Source organism: Salvelinus alpinus, chromosome 10 (assembly GCF_045679555.1).
Source record: "Salvelinus alpinus chromosome 10, SLU_Salpinus.1, whole genome shotgun sequence".
Classification (NCBI taxonomy): Eukaryota; Metazoa; Chordata; class Actinopteri; order Salmoniformes; family Salmonidae; genus Salvelinus; species Salvelinus alpinus.
The window spans coordinates 73,735,368-73,763,058 of record NC_092095.1 but is presented as its reverse complement, the minus strand read 5'-3'; the positions used below and the strand labels follow the sequence as shown (position 1 = coordinate 73,763,058).

At 47.5% G+C, this 27,691-nt stretch overlaps 2 protein-coding genes across 3 annotated transcripts in view; one reads left to right on the top strand and one right to left on the bottom strand.

Moving 5' to 3' along the window:
- Positions 1-27,691, bottom strand: part of LOC139533057 (zinc finger protein 135-like) — a 545,377-nt gene that overhangs the window by 16,831 nt on the left and 500,855 nt on the right. The gene's annotated exons all lie outside the window — the stretch shown is intronic.
- On the top strand, positions 856-27,691 carry nkpd1 (NTPase, KAP family P-loop domain containing 1). The gene is made up of 14 exons (XM_071331323.1): positions 856-977; positions 2,159-2,239; positions 3,935-4,006; positions 5,393-5,521; positions 6,867-7,141; positions 11,422-11,586; positions 11,964-12,230; positions 12,598-12,813; positions 18,713-18,826; positions 18,976-19,353; positions 20,002-20,121; positions 20,205-20,306; positions 23,800-23,994; positions 26,590-27,691. The coding sequence occupies exons 1-14, from the start codon at positions 965-967 to the stop codon at positions 26,875-26,877; spliced, it is 2,415 nt and encodes an 804-aa protein (XP_071187424.1). The 5' UTR covers positions 856-964; the 3' UTR covers positions 26,878-27,691.

Genomic DNA, 27,691 nt, shown 5'->3' with positions numbered 1-27,691 from the left:
GAAGAGTTGAGGCTGTTATAGCAGCAAAGGGGGCACCAACTCCATATTAATGCCCATGATTTTGGAATGAGATGTTCGACGAGCAAGTGTCCACATACTTTTGGTAATGTAGTGTATTATATATATACACTACATATATATAATGTAGTGTAATATATATATATATATATATATATATATATATATATATATATATATATATATATATATATATATGTGTATACATACACTGCTCAAAAAAATAAAGGGAACACTTAAACAACACAATGTAACTCCAAGTCAATCACACTTCTGTGAAATCAAACTGTCCACTTAGGAAGCAACACTGATTGACAATAAATTTCACATGGTGTTGTGCAAATGGAATAGACAAAAGGTGGAAATTATAGGCAATTAGCAAGACACCCCCAAAAAAGGAGTGATTCTGCAGGTGGTGACCACAGACCACTTCTCAGTTCCTATGCTTCCTGGCTGATGTTTTGGTCACTTTTGAATGCTGGCGGTGCTCTCACTCTAGTGGTAGCATGAGACGGAGTCTACAACCCACACAAGTGGCTCAGGTAGTGCAGCTCATCCAGGATGGCACATCAATGCGAACTGTGGCAAGAAGGTTTGCTGTGTCTGTCAGCGTAGTGTCCAGAGCATGGAGGCGCTACCAGGAGACAGGCCAGTACATCAGGAGACGTGGAGGAGGCCGTAGGAGGGCAACAACCCAGCAGCAGGACCGCTACCTCCGCCTTTGTGCAAGGAGGAGCACTACCAGAGCCCTGCAAAATGACCTCCAGCAGGCCACAAATGTGCATTGCGCACTAGCGACTCCTGTGGCGTGCCAGATGCAGTGCATGGTGGGTGCATGGTGGGTGCATGGTGTTTCCTCCGACACGTTGGTGCCAAGAAGCAGTGCGGCTTGGTTGGGCTCTCGACCTTCGCCTCGCCCATACGGGAGTTGCAGACAAGACCGTTGATGAGACAAGACCGTAAATATCAATTTAAAATTTTAGAAAAAGCCTGGGCTACATATTAATATACACAATTTGTATGCTAGCCTACATTGAATTTAGCCTACGCAGGATTTTTCCTGTGAAGGGAGTGGTGTATCCAGGGAGAAAACAAAACACATCTTCTGTAATTTCATTCGTGGTTTTATGCTGCCATCTAACTGCTGTAGTACTGAATAAAGTATATATTACTAATTCAGTTAATTAATGAAACCCTGGCTGTTGACGTAGGCAACAGATCGCAAAGCAGGGAATCCCCATTCCCCGCTGAGCTCATTTTTGGAAATGGCAAATTCACTTTCTCATCCATAAACACATACAAGTACAACTACACTGTCCTCTGCAGCTCACACCAGCAGGATGTGGAGTCTTTTCATTAGGAGGGATGTCCTACAGTGGAGGCTCAAAACAATGATTAGGATCACATTTCCTCCATTTATAAATTAGACCTATTGGGACACCTATACATTTGGCAGCCAGGTAATCATTGTAGCCTTTTATTGTCTAGACATGATGTTGAACTATCTTCAGGCTTCCGTCATAGACTCAACTGAATGGAAACAATGAAGAATTACAGGGGGCTGTTTAAAATAAACGTTAAGATTGCAGAAACGTCAGTCTCTTTGGCAATGACCAGGAGTGGCAAGGAGTGGATTGTTAGCTAAAGAGACTCGTACTCAAGCTAATTGAGCTCTGCCGACAAACGGAATAGAGAGAGAGAGAGAGAGCCCTACAGACAGACCAAATAGAGAGAGAGAGAGAGAAAGAAAGAAAGAGAGAGAGCCCTACAGACAGACCAAATAGAGAGAGAGAGAGAGAGAGAGAGAAAGAGAGAGAGCCCTACAGACAGACCAAATAGAGAGAGAGAGAGAAAGAGAGAGAGCCCTACAGACAGACCAAATAGAGAGAGAGAGAGAGAGAGAGAGAGAGAGAGAGAGAGAGAGAGAGAGAGAGAGAGAAAGAGAGAGAGCCCTACAGACAGACGGAAGGAGAAATGATCTAGTGAATAATTAGCTTTTAGCTGATATCTGCATTGTAAAGCTGTACAGCGGGCAGGAAGTTAGCCAGGCAGGCCCTGGGCTAGGGGTGTAAAGTTCACCACACCTTAGCCATTGTAGTGGTGGGTAGCAGCATTCTCTCTCTGTGGATCCCTCTCTCAGTCACAACAAGACAACATCTATTCATCCTGTTCCTGATCCGTGTTAGGAGGAGGAGCAGGTGCTGTGACATCCAACTGAAAGGTAAGACCTCTATGTTTCATCTGATGGGTTTTGATTGGATACAGGGCATTGTAGTGTATCTCAAATAGATGAATTCTAAGTGGTTGCTCATGGTCAGTAAGCACTATGCTATCTTATAAAGAACACACCCACCTTTTCCAGGACACACCCACCTTATCCTGGACACACCCACCTATCCTGGCAAGTCCTACTAACTGCATGTACACTACACATAGCCTATTGGATGTATAGTAACTCAGTAACTCACTGGATGTATAGTAACTCACTGGATGTATAGTAACTCAGTAACTCACTGGATGTATAGTAACTCACTGGATGTATAGTAACTCAGTAACTCACTGGATGTATAGTAACTCAGTAACTCACTGGATGTATAGTAACTCACTGGATGTATAGTAACTCAGTAACTCACTGGATGTATAGTAACTCAGTAACTCACTGGATGTATAGTAACTCAGTAACTCACTGGATGTATAGTAACTCACTGGATGTATAGTAACTCAGTAACTCACTGGATGTATAGTAACTCACTGGATGTATAGTAATTCACTGGATGTATAGTAACTCAGTAACTCACTGGATGTATAGTAACTCACTGGATGTATAGTAACTCACTGGATGTATAGTAACTCACTGGAAGTATAGTAACTCACTGGATGTATAGTAACTCACTGGAAGTATAGTAACTCAGTAACTCACTGGATGTATAGTAACTCAGTAACTCACTGGATGTATAGTAACTCAGTAACTCACTGGATGTATAGTAACTCACTGGATGTATAGTAACTCACTGGATGTATAGTAACTCACTGGATGTATAGTAACTCACTGGATGTATAGTAACTCAGTAACTCACTGGATGTATAGTAACTCAGTAACTCACTGGATGTATAGTAACTCACTGGAAGTATAGTAACTCAAAATAGCACCAGAATGACAGACACTGAATACATTGACCAAGTCATCTACTGCTTAAGTTGTGTTGTGATGCACTCTCTATATTATCCTGCTGTTATATTAGTATTCAATTCCCCAACCCTTTCTCTCTCTCTCTCTCTCCCTCGCTCTCTTTTTCCCTCCCCCTTCTCATTCACCTCCATCCTCTCTCTCTCTCTCTCTCTCTCTCTCTCTCTCTCTCTCTCTCTCTCTCTCTCTCTCCCTCGCTCTCTTTTTCCCTCCCCCTTCTCGTTCACCTCCACCCTCTCTCTCCCTCGCTCTCTTTTTCCCTCCCCCTTCTCATTCACCTCCACCCTCTCTCTCTCTCTCTCCCTCGCTCTCTTTTTCCCTCCCCCTTCTCGTTCACCTCACCCTCTCTCTCCCTCGCTCTCTTTTTCCCTCCCCCTTCTCATTCACCTCCACCCTCTCTCTCTCTCTCCCTCGATCTCTTTTTCCCTCTCTCTTCTCATTCACCTACACCCTCTCTCTCTCTCCCTCGCTCTCTTTTTCCCTCCTCCTTCTCATTCACCTCCACCCTCTCTCTCTCCCTCGCTCTCATTTTCCCTCCCCCTTCTCATTCACCTCCACCCTCTCTCTCCCTCGCTCTCTTTTTCCCTTCTCATTCACCTCCACCCTCTCTCTCTCTCTCCCTCCCTCCCTCTTGTTTTCCCTCCCCCTTCCCATTCACCTCCACCCTCTCTCTCTCTCTCCCTCTCTTTCACCTGAGGTTTTGTAAGTGTTATTCTTTGTCATTCACAGATCACAAACAGCCATACATTACCATTATTCTCTGGGTGCCGTTGGTAACAACCAATACAATGACAACAAAAGGTGAGCTCTCTCTTGAGAGAGATAGAGAGAAAATTGAGATTCCAGATTCCATTTCCTCCTCCAAATTGTTAGTTTCTAGGGTCCCTCCCTCTCAACCCCTCTCTGAGTTACCCTAGCCCAATTATGGCTGTGTGAACAGAATAGAACAGAACAGCCCCTGAGTGTTTGCATAATGATATACTGGGCCTGTTCTGTAACTCTGCAGCTGGAATACACAAACACAGGACAGTGTCCCAAATGGCCCCCTATTCCCTATGTAGTGCACTACTTTAGACCAGGGCCCTATTCCCTATGTAGTGCACTACTTTAGACCAGGGCCCTATTCCCTATGTAGTGCATTACTTTAGACCAGAGCCCTATTCCCTATGTAGTGCACTAATTTAGACCAGAGCCCTATTCCCTATGTAGTGCACTACTTTGGACCAGGGCCCTATTCCCTATGTAGTGCACTACTTTAGACCAGAGCCCTATTCCCTATGTAGTGCACTACTTTGAACCAGAGCCCTATTCCCTATGTAGTGCACTACTTTAGACCAGAGCCCTATTCCCTATGTAGTGCACTACTTTGGACCAGAGCCCTATTCCCTATGTAGTGCACTACTTTGGACCAGAGCCCTATTCCCTATGTAGTGCACTACTTTGGACCAGAGCCCTATTCCCTATGTAGTGCACTACTTTGGACCAGAGCCCTATTCCCTATGTAGTGCACTACTTTGGACCAGAGCCCTATTCCCTATGTAGTGCCTTACTTTAGACCAGAGCCCTATTCCCTATGTAGTGCACTACTTTAGACCAGAGCCCTATTCCCTATGTAGTGCACTACTTTGGACCAGAGCCCTATTCCCTATGTAGTGCACTACTTTAGACCAGAGCCCTATTCCCTATGTAGTGCACTACTTTGGACCAGAGCCATATGGGGGAATAGGGAGCCATTACAGAAGCAGTCATACTGTAGGTTTTAAAAAGAGGAAGTTGTGTGCAACTGGTATTAATTAGGAGATTTGATAACCTTTATTATCCCATTGGAGGAAATTCATGTGGTCACATGCTTTAAAAATACATATTTACAGTGGAGTTCACTCCCATCATTCAGAAAACACTGTCAATCATTAAAGACATATATTTTGGTATATGTTTCATTAGTCCATTGTTGATATAGTCCCCCAAAAATGTTTTGCAGGTCAGCAATCAAATTTTCAAGATATATATCTTTCAAAATACAGAAATACAGCCGGTATGATGCATTTTGGTCCCTTTATTTTTATCTTGTCGATTTTTTTCAGTAGAATGGAAAATGTTTCCCACTACATTTGAGCCACTTTACCGACCTATCAAAATGCCTGGAAGGAATGTTCTGTGTTACATTGATCTCTTTTGATTGTATAGATTTGCCGTCGGATCACATCTATGCGTACGCTCTGTCCACGACTCTGATTAAAGTGTCCTCTCCTGCCACGGTGGGCCTCTACTCATCATGTCAGAACCGCATCAACATGATCCTCAGATATATAGAGGGTAGGTACACACAACATGATCCTGTCTAATAGAGGGTAGGTACAACATGATCCTGTCTTAAAGAGGGTAGGTACACACAACATGATCCTGTCTCATAGAGGGTAGGTACACACAACATGATCCTGTCTTATAGAGGGTAGGTACAACATGATCCTGTCTTATAGAGGGTAGGTACACACAACATGATCCTGTCTCATAGAGGGTAGGTACACACAACATGATCCTGTCTTATAGAGGGTAGGTACAACATGATCCTGTCTTATAGAGGGTAGGTACACACAACATGATCCTGTCATATAGAGGGTAGGTACACACAACATGATCCTGTCTTATAGAGGGTAGGTACAACATGATCCTGTCTTATAGAGGGTAGGTACACACAACATGATCCTGTCATATAGAGGGTAGGTACACACAACATGATCCTGTCTCATAGAGGGTAGACACAACATGATCCTGTCATATAGAGGGTAGATACATCATGATCCTGTCATATAGAGGGTAGATACAATATGATCCTGTCATATAGAGGATAGGTACAATATGATCCTGTCATATAGAGGATAGGTACACACAACATGATCCTGTCATATAGAGGATAGGTACAATATGATCCTGTCATATAGAGGATAGGTACAATATGATCATGTCATATAGAGGATAGGTACAACATGATCCTGTCATATAGAGGATAGGTACAATATGATCCTGTCATATAGAGGATAGGTACAATATGATCCTGTCATATAGAGGATAGACACAACATGATCCTGTCATATAGAGGATAGGTACAATATGATCCTGTCATATAGAGGATAGGTACACACAATATGATCCTGTCATATAGAGGATAGGTACACACAATATGATCCTGTCATATAGAGGATAGGCACAATATGATCCTGTCATATAGAGGATAGGTACACACAATATGATCCTGTCATATAGAGGATAGGCACAACATGACCCTGTCATATAGAGGATAGGTACAATATGATCCTGTCATATAGAGGGTAGGTACACACAATATGATCCTGTCATATAGAGGGTAGGTACAATATGATCCTGTCATATAGAGGGTAGGTACACACAACATGATCCTGTCATATAGAGGGTAGGTACACACAACATGATCCTGTCATATAGAGGGTAGGTACAATATGATCCTGTCATATAGAGGATAGGTACAATATGATCCTGTCATAAAGAGTGTTGAGGATTTTCATCCACGCAGGATGCTCAGCGTTAGAAAGTAGCCCTAAAGCCCAGAGCTGGAAGGAACATATCCTTATCTCACGGTTCTCTTTCTCTCTCTCTCTCTCTCTCTTGCTCGCTCCTTGACTAGTCCACATGGAGCAGGAGGCAGAGAGGAGGGAGCAGAGTTACCAGGGCAGGTCCAAGCCTCGTTCCGTCAAAGCCTCCATCACTGGTCTCCTAGCTCTGATCTGCAGGCTGCTGTTCTACAGACCTGTCTGGACCGAGGAGAACCAGCGACAGAAGAATGTCCGGTTCATCTACGTTCGGTTCTCCGCATGGCACTTTGCCGGGAGTGACCTCCTCTGGGCAGGGCTGGTGATGAGACTGTGCCAGGCACTGCAGGAGAGCTTCGGGAGACTTCAGGTGGGTTACCCTAGAGGTTAGAGGTTAACTTCAGGTAGGTAGCCTAGAGGTTAGAGGTCAGAGCCCAGCTAGCACATTTGGTTCATTTTGGAGGTTGTGAGAACGTACGTTTTTGGTTTCCTATTGGTTTTGGAATGAAGCCATACGTTTCCCGTAAAACTGATCTTGGTTTTTTTTACGTTCTGAGAATGGAAGTGAATGTTTTGCCTGTTCTGGGAATGTACCTTCTTAGGTTGCGGGGAGGTTCTGAGAACGCTTTACTATGGTTCCCTGAACGTTTACCTGGAAGGTTTTATTAAAGTTCTGAGAACAAAAATTATAGGTTATTTGAAGATGATGAGTTAACATTCTGAGAAGGTTTCAATAAGACTTTGGATTGCAATGTTAGCTTAGTTGGGGTTAACTGTTTTGCTTAGGTATCAAACACATTTATTTTTTACTGTGGCACTGTCACATTCCTGACCTGTTTTATGTTATTTTTGTATGTGTCTAGTTGGTCAGGGCGTGAGTTGGGGTGGGCATTCTATGTTTTGTGTTTCTATGTTTAGGTCACTTGTAATTAGCCTTATATGGTTCTCAATCAGGGACAGGTGTTTGACGTTTCCTCTGATTGAGAACCATATATAGGTTGGCTGTTCACACTGTTTGTTTGTGGGTGATTGTCTTCTGTGTCTGTGTATGTTGCACCACACGGGACTGTTTCGGTTTGTTTGTTCGTTTGATGTAGTCCGTTCCTGTTCGTGAGTTCTTCGTGCATTTATGTAAGTTCCATGTTCAGGTCTGTCTACGTCGTTTTCTTATTTTGTAGTTTGTTGAAGTGTTTTCGGTTTTCGTCAGTACTTTAATAAACTTCATTATGTCCAAATATCACGCTGCACTTTGGTCCAATCCCTACTCCTCCTCTTCGTCTGAAGAGGAGGAGGACACCCGTTACAGAATCACCCACCAACCATGGATCAAGCGGCGTAAGAGAGCGCAACAGCGATCGCAGGACTCGTGGACTTGGGAGGAAATATTGGACGGAAAAGGACCCTGGGCTCAACCAGGAGAATATCGCCGCCCCAAAGCTGAGCTGGAGGCAGCGAAAGCAGAGAGGCGGCGATATGAGGAGGCAGCACGGAAACAAGGCTGGAAGCCCGTAAGTCAAACCCAAAAATTTCTTGGGGGGGGGCTCTCGGGTAGTTTAGTTGGGTCAGTCGGGAGACGTGAGCCAACTTCTCCTGCTTACCGTAAGGAGCCGGTGAGGGCGGATTTGGAGGTGAGTGACGAAGAGACAGTAAAGGAGTTAATGGAGAAATTGGAGGAGAGAGTTATGAGGGATGTACTGGTTTGGTGCATGAGGCACGGCATCCGTCCGAATGAACGTGTTGGTGAGTTAATGTCACCGGGAACAGCTCTCCATACTCGTCCTGAGGAGCGTGCTAGCCGTCTGGTTAAGACAGTGCCTACAGCACGCACAAAGCCTCCTGTGCGTCTCCAGAGTCCTGTGCGTCCTGTTACTGCTCCTCGCACTAGCCCTGTGGTGCGTGTTCCCAGCTCAGTACCACCAGTGCTGACACCACGCACTAAGCCTCCTGTGCGTCTCCAGAGCCCTGTTCCTCCTCCACGCACTCTCCCTGTGGTGCGTGTATCCAGCCCAGTGCCTCCAGTTCCGGCACCACGCACTAAGCCTCCTGTGCGTCTCCAGAGCCCTGTACGCACTGTTCCTTCTCCCCGTACTCGCCCTGATGTGCGTGCCCTCAGCCCGGTACCACCAGTTCTGGCACCACGCACCAGGCCTATAGTACGCCTTGAGAGTCCAGTGTGCCCTGTTGTTGTTCCCCGCACTAGCCTGAAGGTGCGTGTCCTTAGCCCGGTACCTCCAGTTCCGGCACCACGCACCAGGCCTATAGTGCGTCTCAGCCGGCCAGAGTCTGCCGTCTGCCCAGCGGCGCCTGAACTGCCCGTCTGCCCAACGGCGCTTGAACTGTCCGTCTGCCCAACGCCGTCTGAACTGTCCGTCTGCCAAGCGCCGCATGAACTGCCTGTCTGTATTGAGCCTTCAAAGCCGCCCGTCGGTACTGAGCCTTCAAAGCCGCCCGTCTGCCATGAGCCTGCAAAGCCGCCCGTCTGCCATGAGCCTACAGAGCCGTCCGCCAGACAGGAGCCGCTAGAGCCGTCCGCCAGACGGGAGCCGCTAGAGCCTTCCGCCAGACGGGAGCCGCTAGAGCCTTCCGCCAGACAGGATCAGCCAGAGCCTTCCGCCAGACAGGATCAGCCAGAGCCTTCCGCCAGACCGGATCAGCCAGAGCCTTCCGCCAGACCGGATCAGCCAGAGCCTTCCGCCAGACCGGATCAGCCAGAGCCTTCCGCCAGACCGGATCAGCCAGAGCCTTCCGCCAGACCGGATCAGCCAGAGCCTTCCGCCAGACCGGATCAGCCAGAGCCTTCCGCCAGACCGGATCAGCCAGAGCCGTCAGCGAGCCATGACCAGCCAGAGCCGTCAGCGAGCCATGACCAGCCAGAGCCGTCAGCGAGCCATGACCAGCCAGAGCCGTCAGCGAGCCATGACCAGCCAGAGCCGTCAGCGAGCCATGACCAGCCAGAGCCGTCAGCGAGCCATGACCAGCCAGAGCCGTCAGCGAGCCATGACCAGCCAGAGCCGTCCCTCAGTCCGGAGCTGCCGTCCCTCAGTCCGGAGCTGCCGTCCCTCAGTCCGGAGCTGCCGTCCCTCAGTCCGGAGCTGCCGTCCCTCAGTCCGGAGCTGCCGTCCCTCAGTCCGGAGCTGCCGTCCCTCAGTCCGGAGCTGCCCCTTATCCTGGTGATGCCCCTTATCCTGGTGATGCCCCTTATCCTGGTGATGCCCCTTATCCTGGTGATGCCCCTTATCCTGGTGATGCCCCTTAATTTAGGTGGGTTTATTTGGAGGGTGGTCATTGAGAGGGGGATACGAAAGCGGGGATTGACTATGGTGGGATGGGAACCACGCCCAGAGCCTGAGCCGCCACCATGGACAGATGCCCACCCAGACCCTCCCCTAGACTTTTGGTGGTGCGTCCGGAGTTCGCACCTTGAGGGGGGGGTTCTGTCACATTCCTGACCTGTTTTATGTTATTTTTGTATGTGTCTAGTTGGTCAGGGCGTGAGTTGGGGTGGGCATTCTATGTTTTGTGTTTCTATGTTTAGGTCACTTGTAATTAGCCTTATATGGTTCTCAATCAGAGACAGGTGTTTGACGTTTCCTCTGATTGAGAACCATATATAGGTTGGCTGTTCACACTGTTTGTTTGTGGGTGATTGTCTTCTGTGTCTGTGTATGTTGCACCACACGGGACTGTTTCGGTTTGTTTGTTCGTTTGATGTAGTCCGTTCCTGTTCGTGAGTTCTTCGTGCATTTATGTAAGTTCCATGTTCAGGTCTGTCTACGTCGTTTTCTTATTTTGTAGTTTGTTGAAGTGTTTTCGGTTTTCGTCAGTACTTTAATAAACTTCATTATGTCCAAATATCACGCTGCACTTTGGTCCAATCCCTACTCCTCCTCTTCGTCTGAAGAGGAGGAGGACACCCGTTACAGGCACGGCGTCAGTGAGATTCAAACCTATGGAATTAGTCCACTGCGCCACTAGGATGGAGCTAACATGCAATGTTTATTTTATACTCATACAAAAGCTGTTCATTTTAGTCTGTTCAAACAGACACCGTTTCAAAGTAAACAACCACTCATTAAGATCAGGCGTGACCAATGTAGTGGGCTCAGCCAACACACCTGAACACACTTTAACAAGATAGAGAATAGAGTCTTGTTGATGCTGAGAACAGAATGTATATGTTTTTAAATTACATTCTTAGAACGTATTTTGAACGTTACTAACGTTTTTTGTATGTTTAAAAAAAAAAATCTTAATGTTATGATAACATGACTTTAAATAGAACCATGAGGAAACCTGCAGGAAACGTTATGACATTCCCACAGAACGTTGTTTCTTAACGTTCTCGGAACAATTTGAGAACATTACTTTAAATAGAACAATGAGGAAACCTGAAGGAAATGTTATTGTCATGCCCTGACCTTAGTTATAACTGTTTTCTGTATTATTTTGGTCAGGTCAGGGTGTGACTTCAGGTAGGTAGCCTAGAGGTTAGCGGTCTCCCTCATAAAATAGGTCCTTCGACCTCAACAGGACTTCCTGGATAAATAATGGTTAAATCAAATAAGAGGTGAGAGCTTTGTCAGTTCCAAACCCAGATCTGACTGGAAACATCAAGATAATGGACAATAAAGTCTTCTTCTTGTTCTTCAGCTGGGCCTGTACCGCGTGGCGCAGCACGACGAGGAGGATGAGGTGAGGAAGAAGGTGATTGAAAACACATCGTCAGAGTGGAGATCTAAGAAGTTCTGCTGTTTCCCTCTCTGGTCCCTGGTCCTGGCCTTGCTGCTGGCTGCTCTCATAGTCCTCGTCTTCCTGGTGAGGATCAGAAGGTTGTTAGAGGCTGCTTCCCAAATGGCTCCCTTTTGCCTTCAAAGTGCACTACCTTGGAGTAAAAGTAGTGCACTATGTAGGGAACAGGGTTCCAACCTGGGATAGACCCATAGTAACAAGGTCCATTCATGTTCTAGTATCCCATAATATGTTTAGCATAAATGAGGAAGAATTGTAAACAAAGGGACCAGTGAAGCAAGGTGATACAATATGACAACGAGTGAGGGAATCTTTGGCAGCATGAAAATTTCACCAATCAGCATTAAGATGGGAAAAATAACACATTCATTGTGAATTTCAGCAAACTACTCAGTGAACACTGAATACGACGTTGTCCTGACCTCGTGTTCCTGCATCTATAGGTGAAGTATGGCTTCCAGGGGGTTCCAGAAGCACCAGAGCTGGACGGACTGGGATCAGGAAATGGAACAGGAGAAGGTCAGAGTGAAGGCCAAAGTGGGGCCGGGGTGTTGGAGGGCCTGGCGTTCGCTGTCATGGGGGTCCCTGCAGCAGCAGCTTTACGATTCATCTTCCAGATGGGAAAGAACCTGATCTTCAACCAGGACCTGAAGGTCCGTAAGGCGCTGGACAACGAGAGGGTCAGCGGCCAACTGGGGTTCATGAACGAGGTGAGGGAGGATATAATGGCACCCGAATCCCTACAGAGTGCACTACTTTAGATCAATTGACCAACTTTTGACCAATGAATCAGTTCCTTAACCTGCTTTCTCCAACTTTTTTTTTTTTTCTTTCTTTCTTTCTTTCTTTCTTTCTCTCTCGCTCTCCCTCTCTTTCTATCTCGCTCCCTTCCTCCCACTCGCTCTCTCTCTCCCTTCCCACCCTCTCTCTTTATCTCGCTCCCTCTCCCCCCCTCTCTCGCTCTCTCTCTCTCTCTCTCTCTCTCTCTCTCTCTCTCTCTCTCTCTCTCTCTGTCTCTCTCTTTCTGTCTCTCTCTCTCTGTCTCTCTCTGTCTCTCTGTCTCTCGCTCTCTCCCAGGTGAGGAAGGAGATGTGGCTGTTGTCCAGGTTCATCCAGTTCATGGAGGTGTTTGAGCAGAGGAGGATCCGCGTGGTTCTGGAGATCACTAACCTGGACCGATGTGCTCCTAAGAAGATCGTTGGTGTCCTGGATGCTATCAGTATACTGCTCTCTGATGAGGAGTCCCCCTTTATCTCTCTGCTGGCAGTCAACCCTGAGGTCCTGGTTCAACAGGTACATATTGTGTTATCAGTCAACCCTGAGGTCCTGGTTCAACAGGTACATATTGTGTTATCAGTCAACCCTGAGGTCCTGGTTCAACAGGTACATATTGTGTTATCAGTCAATCCTGAGGTCCTGGTTCAACAGGTACATATTGTGTTATCAGTCAACCCTGAGGTCCTGGTTCAACAGGTACATATTCTATTATCAGTCAATCCTGAGGTCCTGGTTCAACAGGTACATTTTGTTATATCAGTCAACCCTGAGGTCCTGGTTCAACAGGTACATATTGTGTTATCAGTCAACCCTGAGGTCCTGGTTCAACAGGTACATATTGTGTTATCAGTCAACCCTGAGGTCCTGGTTCAACAGGTACATATTGTGTTATCAGTCAACCCTGAGGTCCTGGTTCAACAGGTACATATTGTGTTATCAGTCAATCCTGAGGTCCTGGTTCAACAGGTACATATTGTGTTATCAGTCAACCCTGAGGTCCTGGTTCAACAGGTACATATTCTATTATCAGTCAATCCTGAGGTCCTGGTTCAACAGGTACATTTTGTTATATCAGTCAACCCTGAGGTCCTGGTTCAACAGGTACATATTGTGTTATCAGTCAACCCTGAGGTCCTGGTTCAACAGGTACATATTGTGTTATCAGTCAACCCTGAGGTCCTGGTTCATCAGGTACATATTGTGTTATCAGTCAACCCTGAGGTCCTGGTTCAACAGGTACATATTCTATTATCAGTCAATCCTGAGGTCCTGGTTCAACAGGTACATATTGTGTTATCAGTCAACCCTGAGGTCCTGGTTCAACGGGTACCAGGCTATCAGTATACTGGCTATCAGTATACTGCTCTCTGATGAGGAGTCCCCCTTTATCTCTCTGCTGGCAGTCAACCCTGAGGTCCTGGTTCAACAGGTACATATTGTGTTATCAGTCAACCCTGAGGTCCTGGTTCAACAGGTACATATTCTATTATCAGTCAATCCTGAGGTCCTGGTTCAACAGGTACATTTTGTTTTATCAGTCAACCCTGAGGTCCTGGTTCAACAGGTACATATTGTGTTATCAGTCAACCCTGAGGTCCTGGTTCAACAGGTACATATTGTGTTATCAGTCAACCCTGAGGTCCTGGTTCATCAGGTACATATTGTGTTATCAGTCAACCCTGAGGTCCTGGTTCATCAGGTACATATTGTGTTATCAGTCAATCCTGAGGTCCTGGTTCAACAGGTACATATTGTTACATCAGTCAACCCTGAGGTCCTGGTTCAACAGGTACATATTGTGTTATCAGTCAACCCTGAGGTCCTGGTTCAACAGGTACATATTGTGTTATCAGTCAATCCTGAGGTCCTGGTTCAACAGGTACATATTGTGTTATCAGTCAACCCTGAGGTCCTGGTTCAACAGGTACATATTGTGTTATCAGTCAATCCTGAGGTCCTGGTTCAACAGGTACCAGGCTATCAGTATACTGGCTATCAGTATACTGCTCTCTGATGAGGAGTCCCCCTTTATCTCTCTGCTGGCAGTCAACCCTGAGGTCCTGGTTCAACAGGTACATATTGTGTTATCAGTCAACCCTGAGGTCCTGGTTCAACAAGTACATATTGTGTTATCAGTCAACCCTGAGGTCCTGGTTCAACAGCTACATATTGTTACATCAGTCAACCCTGAGGTCCTGGTTCAACAGGTACATATTGTGTTATCAGTCAACCCTGAGGTCCTGGTTCAACAGGTACATTTTGTTATATCAGTCAACCCTGAGGTCCTGGTTCAACAGGTACATATTGTGTTATCAGTCAACCCTGAGGTCCTGGTTCAACAGGTACATATTCTATTATCAGTCAATCCTGAGGTCCTGGTTCAACAGGTACATATTGTGTTATCAGTCAACCCTGAGGTCCTGGTTCAACAGGTACATATTGTGTTATCAGTCAATCCTGAGGTCCTGGTTCAACAGGTACATATTGTGTTATCAGTCAACCCTGAGGTCCTGGTTCAACAGGTACATATTGTGTTATCAGTCAACCCTGAGGTCCTGGTTCAACAGGTACATATTGTGTTATCAGTCAATCCTGAGGTCCTGGTTCAACAGGTACATATTGTGTTATCAGTCAATCCTGAGGTCCTGGTTCAACAGGTACATTTTGTGTTATCAGTCAACCCTGAGGTCCTGGTTCAACAGGTACATATTGTGTTATCAGTCAACCCTGAGGTCCTGGTTCAACAGGTACATATTGTGTTATCAGTCAATCCTGAGGTCCTGGTTCAACAGGTACATTTTGTTTTATCAGTCAACACTGAGGTCCTGGTTCAACAGGTAGACTAAGAGTCATCAGATTGATTTCTATACATATGAACAACAACTTACAGACAGACTCATACAAACAATGGCCAGACCCGCAGGCTCACACCCCCATCCCAGACCACACCCCCATCCCAGACCACACCCCCATCCCTGACCACACCCCCTGTTACGTCTGTTGTTAGAATTAGACCAAGGTGCAGCGTCGTAGGCGTACATTTCGTATTTATTAAAATTAACACCAACAAAAGAATGAACAAACGTAATGTTCTGCAGGCTACCTAGTAACTGTGCAAAAACAAGATCCCACAAACTCAGGTGGAAAACAGGCTGCCTAAGTATGATTCCCAATCAGAGACAACGATAGACAGCTGCCTCTGATTGGGAACCACACTCGGCCAAAAACAAAGAAACAGAAAACATAGAATGCCCACCCGAGTCACACCCTGACCTAACCAAATAGAGAAATAAAAAGGCTCTCTAAGGTCAGGGCGTGACACCCCCATCCCTAGTGCCTGCATTATTGTTTGCCACTTGGCCTTAAATTGTGCCAATTCATTTTCTATTCACCCATACTATTTCAGTAATAAATCAATAGATGTTTTCATTGTGTTAATGATGGAGGGTCATTTAATTTCCATGTTTTTTACATCGTTTTTTTCAAGATGAGTGATGAGAAGAGAATGGTCCAGCCCGTTGGGTATCTCACTATACCCTATTTACCAAGTCTTAAAATGCCATGTCTTAAAATGTCATGTCTTAAAATGCCATGTCTTAAAATGTCATGTCTTAAAATGCCAAGTCTTAAAATGCCATGTCTTAAAATGCCAAGTCTTAAAATGCCATGTCTTAAAATGTCATGTCTTAAAATGCCATGTCTTAAAATGTCATGTCTTAAAATGCCATGTCTTAAAATGCCATGTCTTAAAATGCCATGTCTTAAAATGTCATGTCTTAAAATGCCATGTCTTAAAATGCCATGTCTTAAAATGTCATGTCTTAAAATGCCATGTCTTAAAATGTCATGTCTTAAAATGTCATGTCTTAAAATGCCATGTCTTAAAATGCCATGTCTTAAAATGTCATGTCTTAAAATGCCATGTCTTAAAATGCCATGTCTTAAAATGCCATGTCTTAAAATGCCATGTCTTAAAATGCCATGTCTTAAAATGCCAAGTCTTAAAATGCCAAGTCTTAAAATGCCAAGTCTTAAAATGCCAAGTCTTAAAATGCCAAGTCTTAAAATGCCATGTCTTAAAATGCCATGTCTTAAAATGCCATGTCTTAAAATGTCATGTCTTAAAATGTCATGTCTTAAAATGTCATGTCTTACAATGTCATGTCTTAATATGCCATGTCTTAAAATGTCATGTCTTACAATGTCATGTCTTAAAATGCCATGTCTTAAAATGTCATGTCTTACAATGTCATGTCTTAAAATGTCATGTCTTAAAATGCCATGTCTTAAAATGCCATGTCTTAAAATGCCATGTCTTAAAATGCCATGTCTTAAAATGTCATGTCTTAAAATGTCATGTCTTAAAATGTCATGTCTTAAAATGCCATGTCTTAAAATGTCATGTCTTAAAATGCCATGTCTTAAAATGCCATGTCTTAAAATGTCATGTCTTAAAATGCCATGTCTTAAAATATGCCATGTCTTAAAATGTCATGTCTTACAATGTCATGTCTTAAAATGCCATGTCTTAAAATGCCATGTCTTAAAATGCCATGTCTTAAAATGTCATGTCTTACAATGCCATGTCTTAAAATGTCATGTCTTAAAATGCCATGTCTTAAAATGCCATGTCTTAAAATGCCATGTCTTAAAATGCCATGTCTTAAAATGCCATGTCTTAAAATGTCATGTCTTAAAATGCCATGTCTTAAAATGCCATGTCTTAAAATGCCATGTCTTAAAATGCCATGTCTTAAAATGCCATGTCTTAAAATGCCATGTCTTAAAATGTCATGTCTTAAAATGCCATGTCTTAAAATGTCATGTCTTAAAATGCCATGTCTTAAAATGCCATGTCTTAAAATATGCCATGTCTTAAAATGTCATGTCTTAAAATGCCATGTCTTAAAATGCCATGTCTTAAAATGCCATGTCTTAAAATGCCATGTCTTAAAATGCCATGTCTTAAAATGCCATGTCTTAAAATATGCCATGTCTTAAAATGCCATGTCTTAAAATGTCATGTCTTAAAATGCCATGTCTTAAAATATGCCATGTCTTAAAATGTCATGTCTTAAAATGCCATGTCTTAAAATGTCATGTCTTACAATGTCATGTCTTAAAATGCCATGTCTTAAAATGCCATGTCTTAAAATGCCATGTCTTAAAATGTCATGTCTTACAATGCCATGTCTTAAAATGTCATGTCTTAAAATGCCATGTCTTAAAATGCCATGTCTTAAAATGCCATGTCTTAAAATGCCATGTCTTAAAATGCCATGTCTTAAAATGCCATGTCTTAAAATGCCATGTCTTAAAATGCCATGTCTTAAAATGCCATGTCTTAAAATGCCATGTCTTAAAATGTCATGTCTTAAAATGCCATGTCTTAAAATGTCATGTCTTAAAATGCCATGTCTTAAAATGCCATGTCTTAAAATATGCCATGTCTTAAAATGTCATGTCTTAAAATGCCATGTCTTAAAATGCCATGTCTTAAAATGCCATGTCTTAAAATGCCATGTCTTAAAATGCCATGTCTTAAAATGCCATGTCTTAAAATATGCCATGTCTTAAAATGCCATGTCTTAAAATGTCATGTCTTAAAATGCCATGTCTTAAAATATGCCATGTCTTAAAATGTCATGTCTTAAAATGCCATGTCTTAAAATGCCATGTCTTAAAATGCCATGTCTTAAAATGCCATGTCTTAAAATGTCATGTCTTAAAATGCCATGTCTTAAAATGCCATGTCTTAAAATATGCCATGTCTTAAAATGTCATGTCTTAAAATATGCCATGTCTTAAAATATGCCATGTCTTAAAATGTCATGTCTTAAAATGCCATGTCTTAAAATATGCCATGTCTTAAAATGTCATGTCTTAAAATGCCATGTCTTAAAATGCCATGTCTTAAAATGTCATGTCTTAAAATGCCATGTCTTAAAATGCCATGTCTTAAAATGTCATGTCTTAAAATATGCAGACAGATTTCTAAAGTTTGAATCAACAACAGGGGTCACAGAATGAAGCCCTGTGGAAAACGCGTTTTAAATTCCAGGGTTGAGTTCAGTACTAAACAGAAATAAGTATATACAGTGTAGTAGTAAATTATAATAGTAAGAGGGTGTAACTCTGTGTTGTTGTTTGTGTCACACTGCTTTGCTCTATCTTGGCCAGGTCACAGTTGTAAATGAGAACTTGTTCTCAACTAGCCTACCTGGTTAAATAAAGGTTAAATAAAAATATATAAATAAATAAAAAAAGAGCTGAAACGTTGACTATTTAAATGATTTACACTGGAAGAATGTGAATCAATATCGATATGATTAAAATGATTTACAGTGGAAAAACGTGAATAGGGCAAAATAATGTCTTTCATTATGAACTAACACAGTTTGTTTCTCTCCAACAGGTGAACTATGCAGACGGGTGCTTCAGTCAAGAAGACAGAGCCTACGCCTTCTTGAACCGCATCGTGACCCTGGCCTTCACCATACCGCCGCTGTGCCACGCCTCCAAGCACAAGGTCTTCTATATCAAATGGATACATTGTTTCAAATAACTCTGCCTTTGCTGCCATTCATAATCTGTAATGCTTCCAAACTGTGTAAAAAAAAAACAACGATTCTCTCTCCCTCTCTTCCGCTCTGTATTTCTCTCCGTCTCTCTCCCAAGGTGTTCTACAATATCGTTAGCGGCCAATCAGAGATCACGGAAGAAGTCAAGGGTCATGGGTCAAAGGGGATCGAGCTGAGAGAGCTGGACCTGGGCAGCCCGACGTCAAGTGTTCTGAAGGAGGCCAATATTCCTTTGATAGACAACAACCACATCAAGGAGGCGCACGTGGCGTTTGCGCTGAGTGAGGACGAGGTGGACAAGATGATAGAATCTGCGTTGGAGAGCATCCTGTCCAGTAACAGAGGGAACCTCCACCACTACATCTCTGATGACACCATGTCCATGAGACGGGTCATCAACTCCATCAGGGTGACCGTGGTGCTCATGGAGGCTCTGAAGACTGAGCTGCCCCCGCCAGAGAACATCGCTGCCTGGGTACTGTAACACCCCTCTTTATGTTGTGGAGGGAGGGAGGGAGGGAGGGAGAGAGAATGGGGGAGCGAGGGAGGGAGGGAGGGAGGGAGGGAGGGAGGGAGAGAGAATGGGGGAGGGAGGGAGGGAGGGAGTCACAAATGATACGATTAGAAAAACGTAAGTCGGTTGGGGTGTCTGATTATGTTTGTTGAACTTTACTGAAAGCATTGTGGGGATAGCTACATGCATTGTGGGGATAGCTACATGCATTGTGGGGATAGCTACATGTATTGTGGGGATAGCTACATGCATTGTGGGGATAGCTACATGCATTGTGGGGATAGCTACATGCATTGTGGGGATAGCTACATTCATTGTGGGGATAGTTACATGCATTGTGGGGATAGCTACATGCATTGTGGGGATAGCTACATGCATTGTGGGGATAGTTACATGCATTGTTTTTCACTAGCTCTGTAGCTCAACTACTGCCTGAGTAAAACATGGAATGGAATTCTGAGTGTCAGTCTGTAATGTAATGAAAACATGGACTGGATTAACAGTAATGATCACTACATTAGAGTAAAACGTGGAATGGAATTCTGAGTGTCAGTCTGTAATGTAATGGAAACATGGACTGGATTAACAGTAATGATCACTACATTACAGGTCGTTCTTGCCAACCATTGGCCCTGTCGTCTCAGCTGGATCCTACAGTGTCTGGAGGACGAGCAGCAGAGAGCAGAGATCGATGTCGCCGTCGTCGACGAGTCCAAGACTTTGTGGGAGGTCTGCTAAATGGCATATATTATTATAATGAAATTCTATAATTATTATGTATTATTAATACATTATTATATATATTATAATAGGTGTTCAGCGACTCGAGGATGGAGCTTCACATGATGAGGGAGGAGATCGAAGACCTGCTGGAGCAGGACGGAGATCCAGAGATGTTTGAGAAGTTCCTCAAGGTGTGTGTTCCTTTTACGCTCCTTCGAGACAGATTTGAACCAGCAACCTGTGTGTGTGTGTGTGTGTCTATGTGTGTGTGTGTGTGTGTGTGTGTGTGTGTGTGTGTGTGTGTGTGTGTGTGTGTGTGTGTGTGTGTGTGTGTGTGTGTGTGTGTGTGTGTGTGTGTGTGTGTGTGTGTGTGTGTGTGTGTGTGTGTGTGCTTGTTTGTGTGTGCGCTCGCATCTCTCCAACACTCAGCTGTAACGGTCCTGACCTGTTTTCTGTTGTTTTTGTATGTGTTTATGGTCAGGGCGTGTGTTTTGGGTGGGCAGTCTATGTTTTCTGTTTCTATGTTGGTTTTGGGTTGCCTGGTATGGCTCTTAATTAGAGGCAGGTGGTTTGCGTTTTCCTCTAATTAAGAGTCATATTTAGGTAGGGTGTTCTCACTGTTTGTTTGTGGGTGATTGTCTTCCGTATCTGTGTTATGTTTTGCACCATACGGGACTGTTTGGCGTTTCGTTCGTTTTGATGTAGTCTGTTCCTGTCCGTGAGTTTTACGTTGTAGTTAAGTAAGTTCATGTTCAGGTTTTCGTCTACGTCGTTTTTTTGTTTTGTAAATTTGTAAGTGTTTGTTTTCGTGTTGCCATCGTTGCAAATAAAGAGATGGCTTATTTCCCAAATGCTGCGTATTGGTCCACTGATCCTTCTCTCCTCTCCTCGTCCGAGGATGAGGAGAACGACAGCCCTTACAGAATCACCCACCACGCTAGGACCAAGCGGCAAGGGAAAACTCAACGGAGTAAGGGACAGGAAAAGAAGGAGCAATGGACATGGGACGATATATTGGACGGAAAGGGTTGCTACACATGGGAGGAGATCCTGGCTGGTAGGGATCGCCTCCCATGGGAACAGCTGGAGGCACTGAGGAGAGCAGAGGCTACCGGAGAGAGGAACCGGAGTTATGAGGGAACGCGTCTGGCACGGAAGCCCAAAAAGCCCGTAAGTAACACCCAAAAATGTCTTGGGGGGGGCTAAGAGGTAGTGGGCCAAGGGCAGGTAGGAGACCTGCGCCCACTTCCCAGGCTTACCGTGGAGAGCGGGAGTACGGGCAGGCGCCTGTACGAGTGCATAGGCCAGTGCGGGTTATTCCACCTCCCCGCACTGGTAGGGCTAGATTGGGTATTGAGCCAGGTGTCATGAGGCCGGCTCAACGCGTCTGGTCTCCAGTGCGTCTCCTCGGGCCGGCATACTTGGCACCTGCCTTACGCATGGTTTCCCCGGTTCGCCTACATAGGCCGGTGCGGGTTATTCCACCTCCCCGCACTGGTCGGGTGACCGGGAGCATTCAACCAGGTAGGGTTGGGCAGGCTCAATGCTCAAGAGTGCCAGTACGCCTCCACGGTCCGGTATTTTCGGCGCCACCTCCCCGCCCCAGCCTAGTACCTACAGTGCCTACACTACGCACTAGGCTACCAATGCGTCTCCTGAGCCCAGTTCCTCCTCCACGCACTCTCCCTGTAGTGCGTGTATCTAGCCCGGTGCCTCCAGTTCTGGCACCACGCACAAAGCCTCCTGTGCGTCTCCAGAGCCCTGTACACACTGTATCTTCTCCCCCTACTAATCCTGATGTGCTTGTCCTCAGCCCGGTGTCACCAGTGCCGGTACCTCGCATCAGTTATAGAGTGGGCTTTGAGAGTACAGTGTGCCCTGTCCCTGCTCCCCGCACTAGTAGGAAGGTGCTTATCCTTAGCCCGGTGCCTCCAGTTCCGGCACCACGCACCAGGTCTACAGTGCGCCGTATCCGGCCAGAGCCATCCGTCTCACCAGCGCCATCTGAGCCATCCGTCTCCCCAGCGCCATCTGAGCCATCCGTCTCCCCAGCGCCATCTGAGCCATCCGTCTCCCCAGCGCCGTCTGAGCCATCCGTCTGCAATGAGCCTGCAAAGCCGCCCGTCTGCCATGAGCCTGCTAAGCCGCCCGTCTGCCATGAGCCTACAGAGCCGTCTGCCAGACAGGAGCCGCTAGAGCCGCACGCCAGACAGGAGCCGCTAGAGCCGCCCGCCAGACAGGATCTGCCAGAGCCGCCAACCAGACAGGATCTGCCAGAGCCGCCAACCAGACAGGATCTGCCAGAGCCGCCAACCAGACAGGATCTGCCAGAGCCGCCAACCAGACAGGATCTGCCAGAGCCGCCAACCAGACAGGATCTGCCAGAGCCGCCAGCGAGCCATGAGCAGCCAGAGCCGTCAGAGAGCCATGAGCAGCCAGAGCCGTCAGAGAGCCATGAGCGTCGAGAGCCGTCAGCCTGCCATGAGCGTCGAGAGCCGTCAGCCTGCCATGAGCGTCGAGAGCCGTCAGCCTGCCATGAGCGTCGAGAGCCGTCAGCCTGCCATGAGCGTCGAGAGCCGTCAGCCTGCCATGAGCGTCGAGAGCCGTCAGCCTGCCATGAGCGTCGAGAGCCGTCAGCCAGCCATGAGCGTCGAGAGCCGTTCAGTCAGGATCTGCCTGAGTATATCAGCCGGGACCTGCCCCTTGTCCCGGTGCTGCCCCTTGTCCCGGTGCTGCCCCTTATCCCGGTGCTGCCCCTTGTCCCGGTGCTGCCCCTTGTCCCGGTGCTGCCCCTTGTCCCGGTGCTGCCCCTTATCCCGGTGCTGCCCCTTGTCCCGGTGCTGCCCCTTGTCCCGGTGCTGCCCCTTGTCCCGGTGCTGCCCCTTGTCCCGGTGCTGCCCCTTGTCCCGGTGCTGCCCCTTGTCCCGGTGCTGCCCCTTCTCCCGGTGCTGCCCCTTCTCCCGGTGCTGGCCGTTCATTTAGGGGATGTTAGTTTGAGGGTGGTCATTGGGAGGGGAAGACAGAAGCGGGGAGTGACTATGGTGGTGTGGGGACAGCGTCCAGAGCCTGAGCCACCACCGTGGTCAACTGCCCACCCAGACCCTCCCCTGGACTTTGTGCTGGTGCGCCCGGCGTTCGCACCTTGAGGGGGGGGTTCTGTAACGGTCCTGACCTGTTTTCTGTTGTTTTTGTATGTGTTTATGGTCAGGGCGTGTGTTTTGGGTGGGCAGTCTATGTTTTCTGTTTCTATGTTGGTTTTGGGTTGCCTGGTATGGCTCTTAATTAGAGGCAGGTGGTTTGCGTTTTCCTCTAATTAAGAGTCATATTTAGGTAGGGTGTTCTCACTGTTTGTTTGTGGGTGATTGTCTTCCGTATCTGTGTTATGTTTTGCACCATACGGGACTGTTTGGCGTTTCGTTCGTTTTGATGTAGTCTGTTCCTGTCCGTGAGTTTTACGTTGTAGTTAAGTAAGTTCATGTTCAGGTTTTCGTCTACGTCGTTTTTTTGTTTTGTAAATTTGTAAGTGTTTGTTTTCGTGTTGCCATCGTTGCAAATAAAGAGATGGCTTATTTCCCAAATGCTGCGTATTGGTCCACTGATCCTTCTCTCCTCTCCTCGTCCGAGGATGAGGAGAACGACAGCCCTTACATCAGCACATTTCATCTTCATCTTCCAATCCTCCAGGTGCATTTCCAGTTCAGCGTGAGGGACGCGGAGAGGTTGAAGCTGACCACGGTTAACCTGGATCACTCTATCAGGAGGGAGCTGGCCCGGATCAGAGGGACCATCAGACTGAAGGATTCTGGGTGGGGGAGGAACCAGGCTCCTCTCAACATCAGGACTGTTATCAACATGACCTCTGAGGATGTCTGTAAAGCGGTAAGGGGTTGGCTGTGTACCACATGGCACCCTATTCCCTATATAGTGCACTCCTTTAGACCAAGGTCCTAGCCACCTTTAGACCTCAGATAAATACGTTTTTTTTATTTTAACTTTATTTTACTAGATTTTTACCTTGTAAGCTCGGGGATTTGATCTAGCAACCTTTCGATTACTAGTCCAACGCTCTAGCCACTAGGCTACCTGCCTCCCCCCTCTAACCACCAGTCTACCTGCCTCCCCTCTCTAGCCACTAGGTTACCTGCCTCCCCCTCTAACCACCAGGCTACCTGCCTCCCCCCTCTAACCACCAGGCTGCCTCCCCCTCTAACCACTAGGCTACCTGCCTCCCCCTCTAACCACCAGGCTACCTGCCTCCCCCTCTAACCACCAGGCTACCTGCCTCCCCCCTCTAACCACCAGGCTACCTGCCTCCCCCCTCTAACCACCAGGCTACCTGCGCCCCCCTCTAACCCCTAGGCTACCTGCCTCCCCCTCTAACCACCAGGCTACCTGCCTCCCCCCTCTAACCACCAGGCTACCTGCCTCCCCCTCTAACCACCAGGCTACCTGCCTCCCCCTCTAACCACCAGGCTACCTCCCCCTCTAACCACCAGGCTACCTCCCCCTCTAACCACTAGGCTACCTGCCTCCCCCCTCTAACCCCTAGGCTACCTGCCTCCCCCTCTAACCACCAGGCTACCTGCCTCCCCCTCTAACCACCAGGCTACCTGCCTCCCCCTCTAACCACCAGGCTACCCTGCCTCCCCCTCTAACCACCAGGCTACCCTGCCTCCCCCTCTAACCACCAGGCTACCTCCCCCTCTAACCACCAGGCTACCTGCCTCCCCCTCTAACCACCAGGCTACCTGCCTCCCCCTCTAACCACCAGGCTACCTGCCTCCCCCTCTAACCACCAGGCTACCTGCCTCCCCCCTCTAACCACCAGGCTACCTGCCTCCCCCCTCTAACCACCAGGCTACCTGCCTCCCCCTCTAACCACCAGGCTACCTGCCTCCCCCCTCTAACCACCAGGCTACCTGCCTCCCCCCTCTAACCACCAGGCTACCTGCTCCCCCCTCTAACCCCTAGGCTACCTGCCTCCCCCTCTAACCACCAGGCTACCTGCCTCCCCCCTCTAACCACCAGGCTACCTGCCTCCCCCTCTAACCACCAGGCTACCTGCCTCCCCCTCTAACCACCAGGCTACCTCCCCCTCTAACCACCAGGCTACCTCCCCCTCTAACCACTAGGCTACCTGCCTCCCCCCTCTAACCCCTAGGCTACCTGCCTCCCCCTCTAACCACCAGGCTACCTGCCTCCCCCTCTAACCACCAGGCTACCTGCCTCCCCCTCTAACCACCAGGCTACCCTGCCTCCCCCTCTAACCACCAGGCTACCCTGCCTCCCCCTCTAACCACCAGGCTACCTCCCCCTCTAACCACCAGGCTACCTGCCTCCCCCTCTAACCACCAGGCTACCTGCCTCCCCCTCTAACCACCAGGCTACCTGCCTCCCCCTCTAACCACCAGGCTACCTGCCTCCCCCCTCTAACCACCAGGCTACCTGCCTCCCCCCTCTAACCACCAGGCTACCTGCCTCCCCCTCTAACCACCAGGCTACCTGCCTCCCCCCTCTAACCACCAGGCTACCTGCCTCCCCCCTCTAACCACCAGGGTACCTGCCTCCCCCCTCTAACCATCAGGGTACCTGCCTCCCCCCTCTAACCACCAGGCTACCCTCCTCCCCCCTCTAACCACCAGGCTACCTGCCTCCCCCTCTAACCACCAGGCTGCCTCCCCCTCTAACCACCAGGGTACCTGCCTCCCCTCTCTAACCACCAGGCTACCTGCCTCCCCCCTCTAACCACCAGGCTACCTGCCTCCCCCCTCTAACCACCAGGCTACCTGCCTCCCCCTCTAACCACCAGGCTACCTGCCTCCCCCTCTAACCACCAGGCTACCTGCCTCCCCCTCTAACCACCAGGCTACCTGCCTCCCCCTCTAACCACCAGGCTACCTGCCTCCCCCTCTAACCACCAGGCTGCCTCCCCCCTCTAACCACCAGGCTACCTGCCTCCCCCTCTAACCACCAGGCTACCTGCCTCCCCCTCTAACCACCAGGCTACCCGCCTCCCCCTCTAACCACCAGGCTACCTGCCTCCCCCCTCTAACCACCAGGCTACCTGCCCCCCCCCCCCTCTAACCACCAGGCTACCTGCCTCCCCCTCTAACCACCAGGCTACCTGCCTCCCCCCTCTAACCACCAGGCTACCTGCCTCCCCCTCTAACCACCAGGCTACCTGCCTCCCCCCTCTAACCACCAGGCTACCTGCCTCCCCCTCTAACCACCAGGCTACCTGCCTCCCCCCTCTAACCACCAGGCTACCTGCCTCCCCCTCTAACCACCAGGCTACCTGCCTCCCCCCTCTAACCACCAGGCTACCTGCCTCCCCCCTCTAACCACCAGGCTACCTGCCTCCCCCTCTAACCACTAGGCTACCTGCCTCCCCCTCTAACCACCAGGCTACCTGCCTCCCCAAACATGTTTTTGATCTTCTTTCTATGTTCTGCATCTTTCCAAATTCCCCAAAAGCTGGCGAGGATGAACCTCCCTGAGAAGTACGCAGACATCGTCCGTAGCAATGACCTCACCGGCCAGGCGCTGGTCTTCGGGGATCCCGACGACCTCAAACAGCTGCTCCAGATGACCTTCGGGGAGTGGACGACCTTCAGACTCCACTTCCTGGGTATTGGTGGGAGGCCCCAAGGTGGAGCCAAGGCCACGTCCCTAAACCCCAAACAACTGACCAATCAGCAGTCTAAACAACCTCAGTTCGGTCCCCACAGCCACGGGTCAACATTAAATCTGTCTTTTTCTTGATGCCGTGGCGAGATAGAGATGCATGAAAACGGATGTAATCTGATACATATACAGACGGATGATCTGTGAGAATGGTCTGTGTATTGATGTGTAGTACCCATGAGAACCTACCTACCTATTGTGTAATAACAGTGAACTGCATTCCTCTACCAGCTCCTGTTGTATCTATAGAGCTTTCAGTTGCTCAAACCAGACACTAGGTGGCGCTGCTACTGGATACATGTCAAAGGGACTTTCTTACTGTCAACCAACAAAATGAAATAACACACACAAAAAATAAAACTATTAAAAAGTATAACAAAAGGGTCTCTAGTTGAATACTACTCATATTACAGAGTGGTAAAGCTTCGTATGACACCAAGTTTAACTTTGTAGCACCTACAGATGAAATATGGTCTCAGAGGAGGCCTGGGTAAGGCCGAAATGTCATAAATATACAGACTTCTTTCAATTATTTATCAATTATGCTTTTAGATACACATGTCAATAATATGTCAACAATCCATCAGTGGAGGCTGCTGAGAGGAGGACGGCTCATAATAATGGCTGGAACGGAGCAAATGGAACGGCATCAAACACCATGGAAACCATGTGTTTGATGTATTTGATACCATTCCAACCATTACCACCAGCCTGTCCTCCCCAATTAAGGTGCCGTCAACCTCTTGTGAAATCCATCCCCCATTAAATTTTGTGAAAATCCCCAAAGTCATGGTCTTTCATTTTGTGTCCTGGTTTCATTGGTAAGAAGAATGCCCCTCTCCCCACAGGTGTGATTACTACCTCCTGAGGGTTTAGAGCTTGAGGTTAGTCA

Coding starts and splice junctions, on each gene's coding strand:
- nkpd1 (XM_071331323.1), top strand. Junction 2,240..3,934: donor CTGTGACATCCAACTGAAAG/GTAAGACCTCTA, acceptor TGTCATTCACAG/ATCACAAACAGCCATACATT. Junction 11,587..11,963: donor TCATAGTCCTCGTCTTCCTG/GTGAGGATCAGA, acceptor CTGCATCTATAG/GTGAAGTATGGCTTCCAGGG.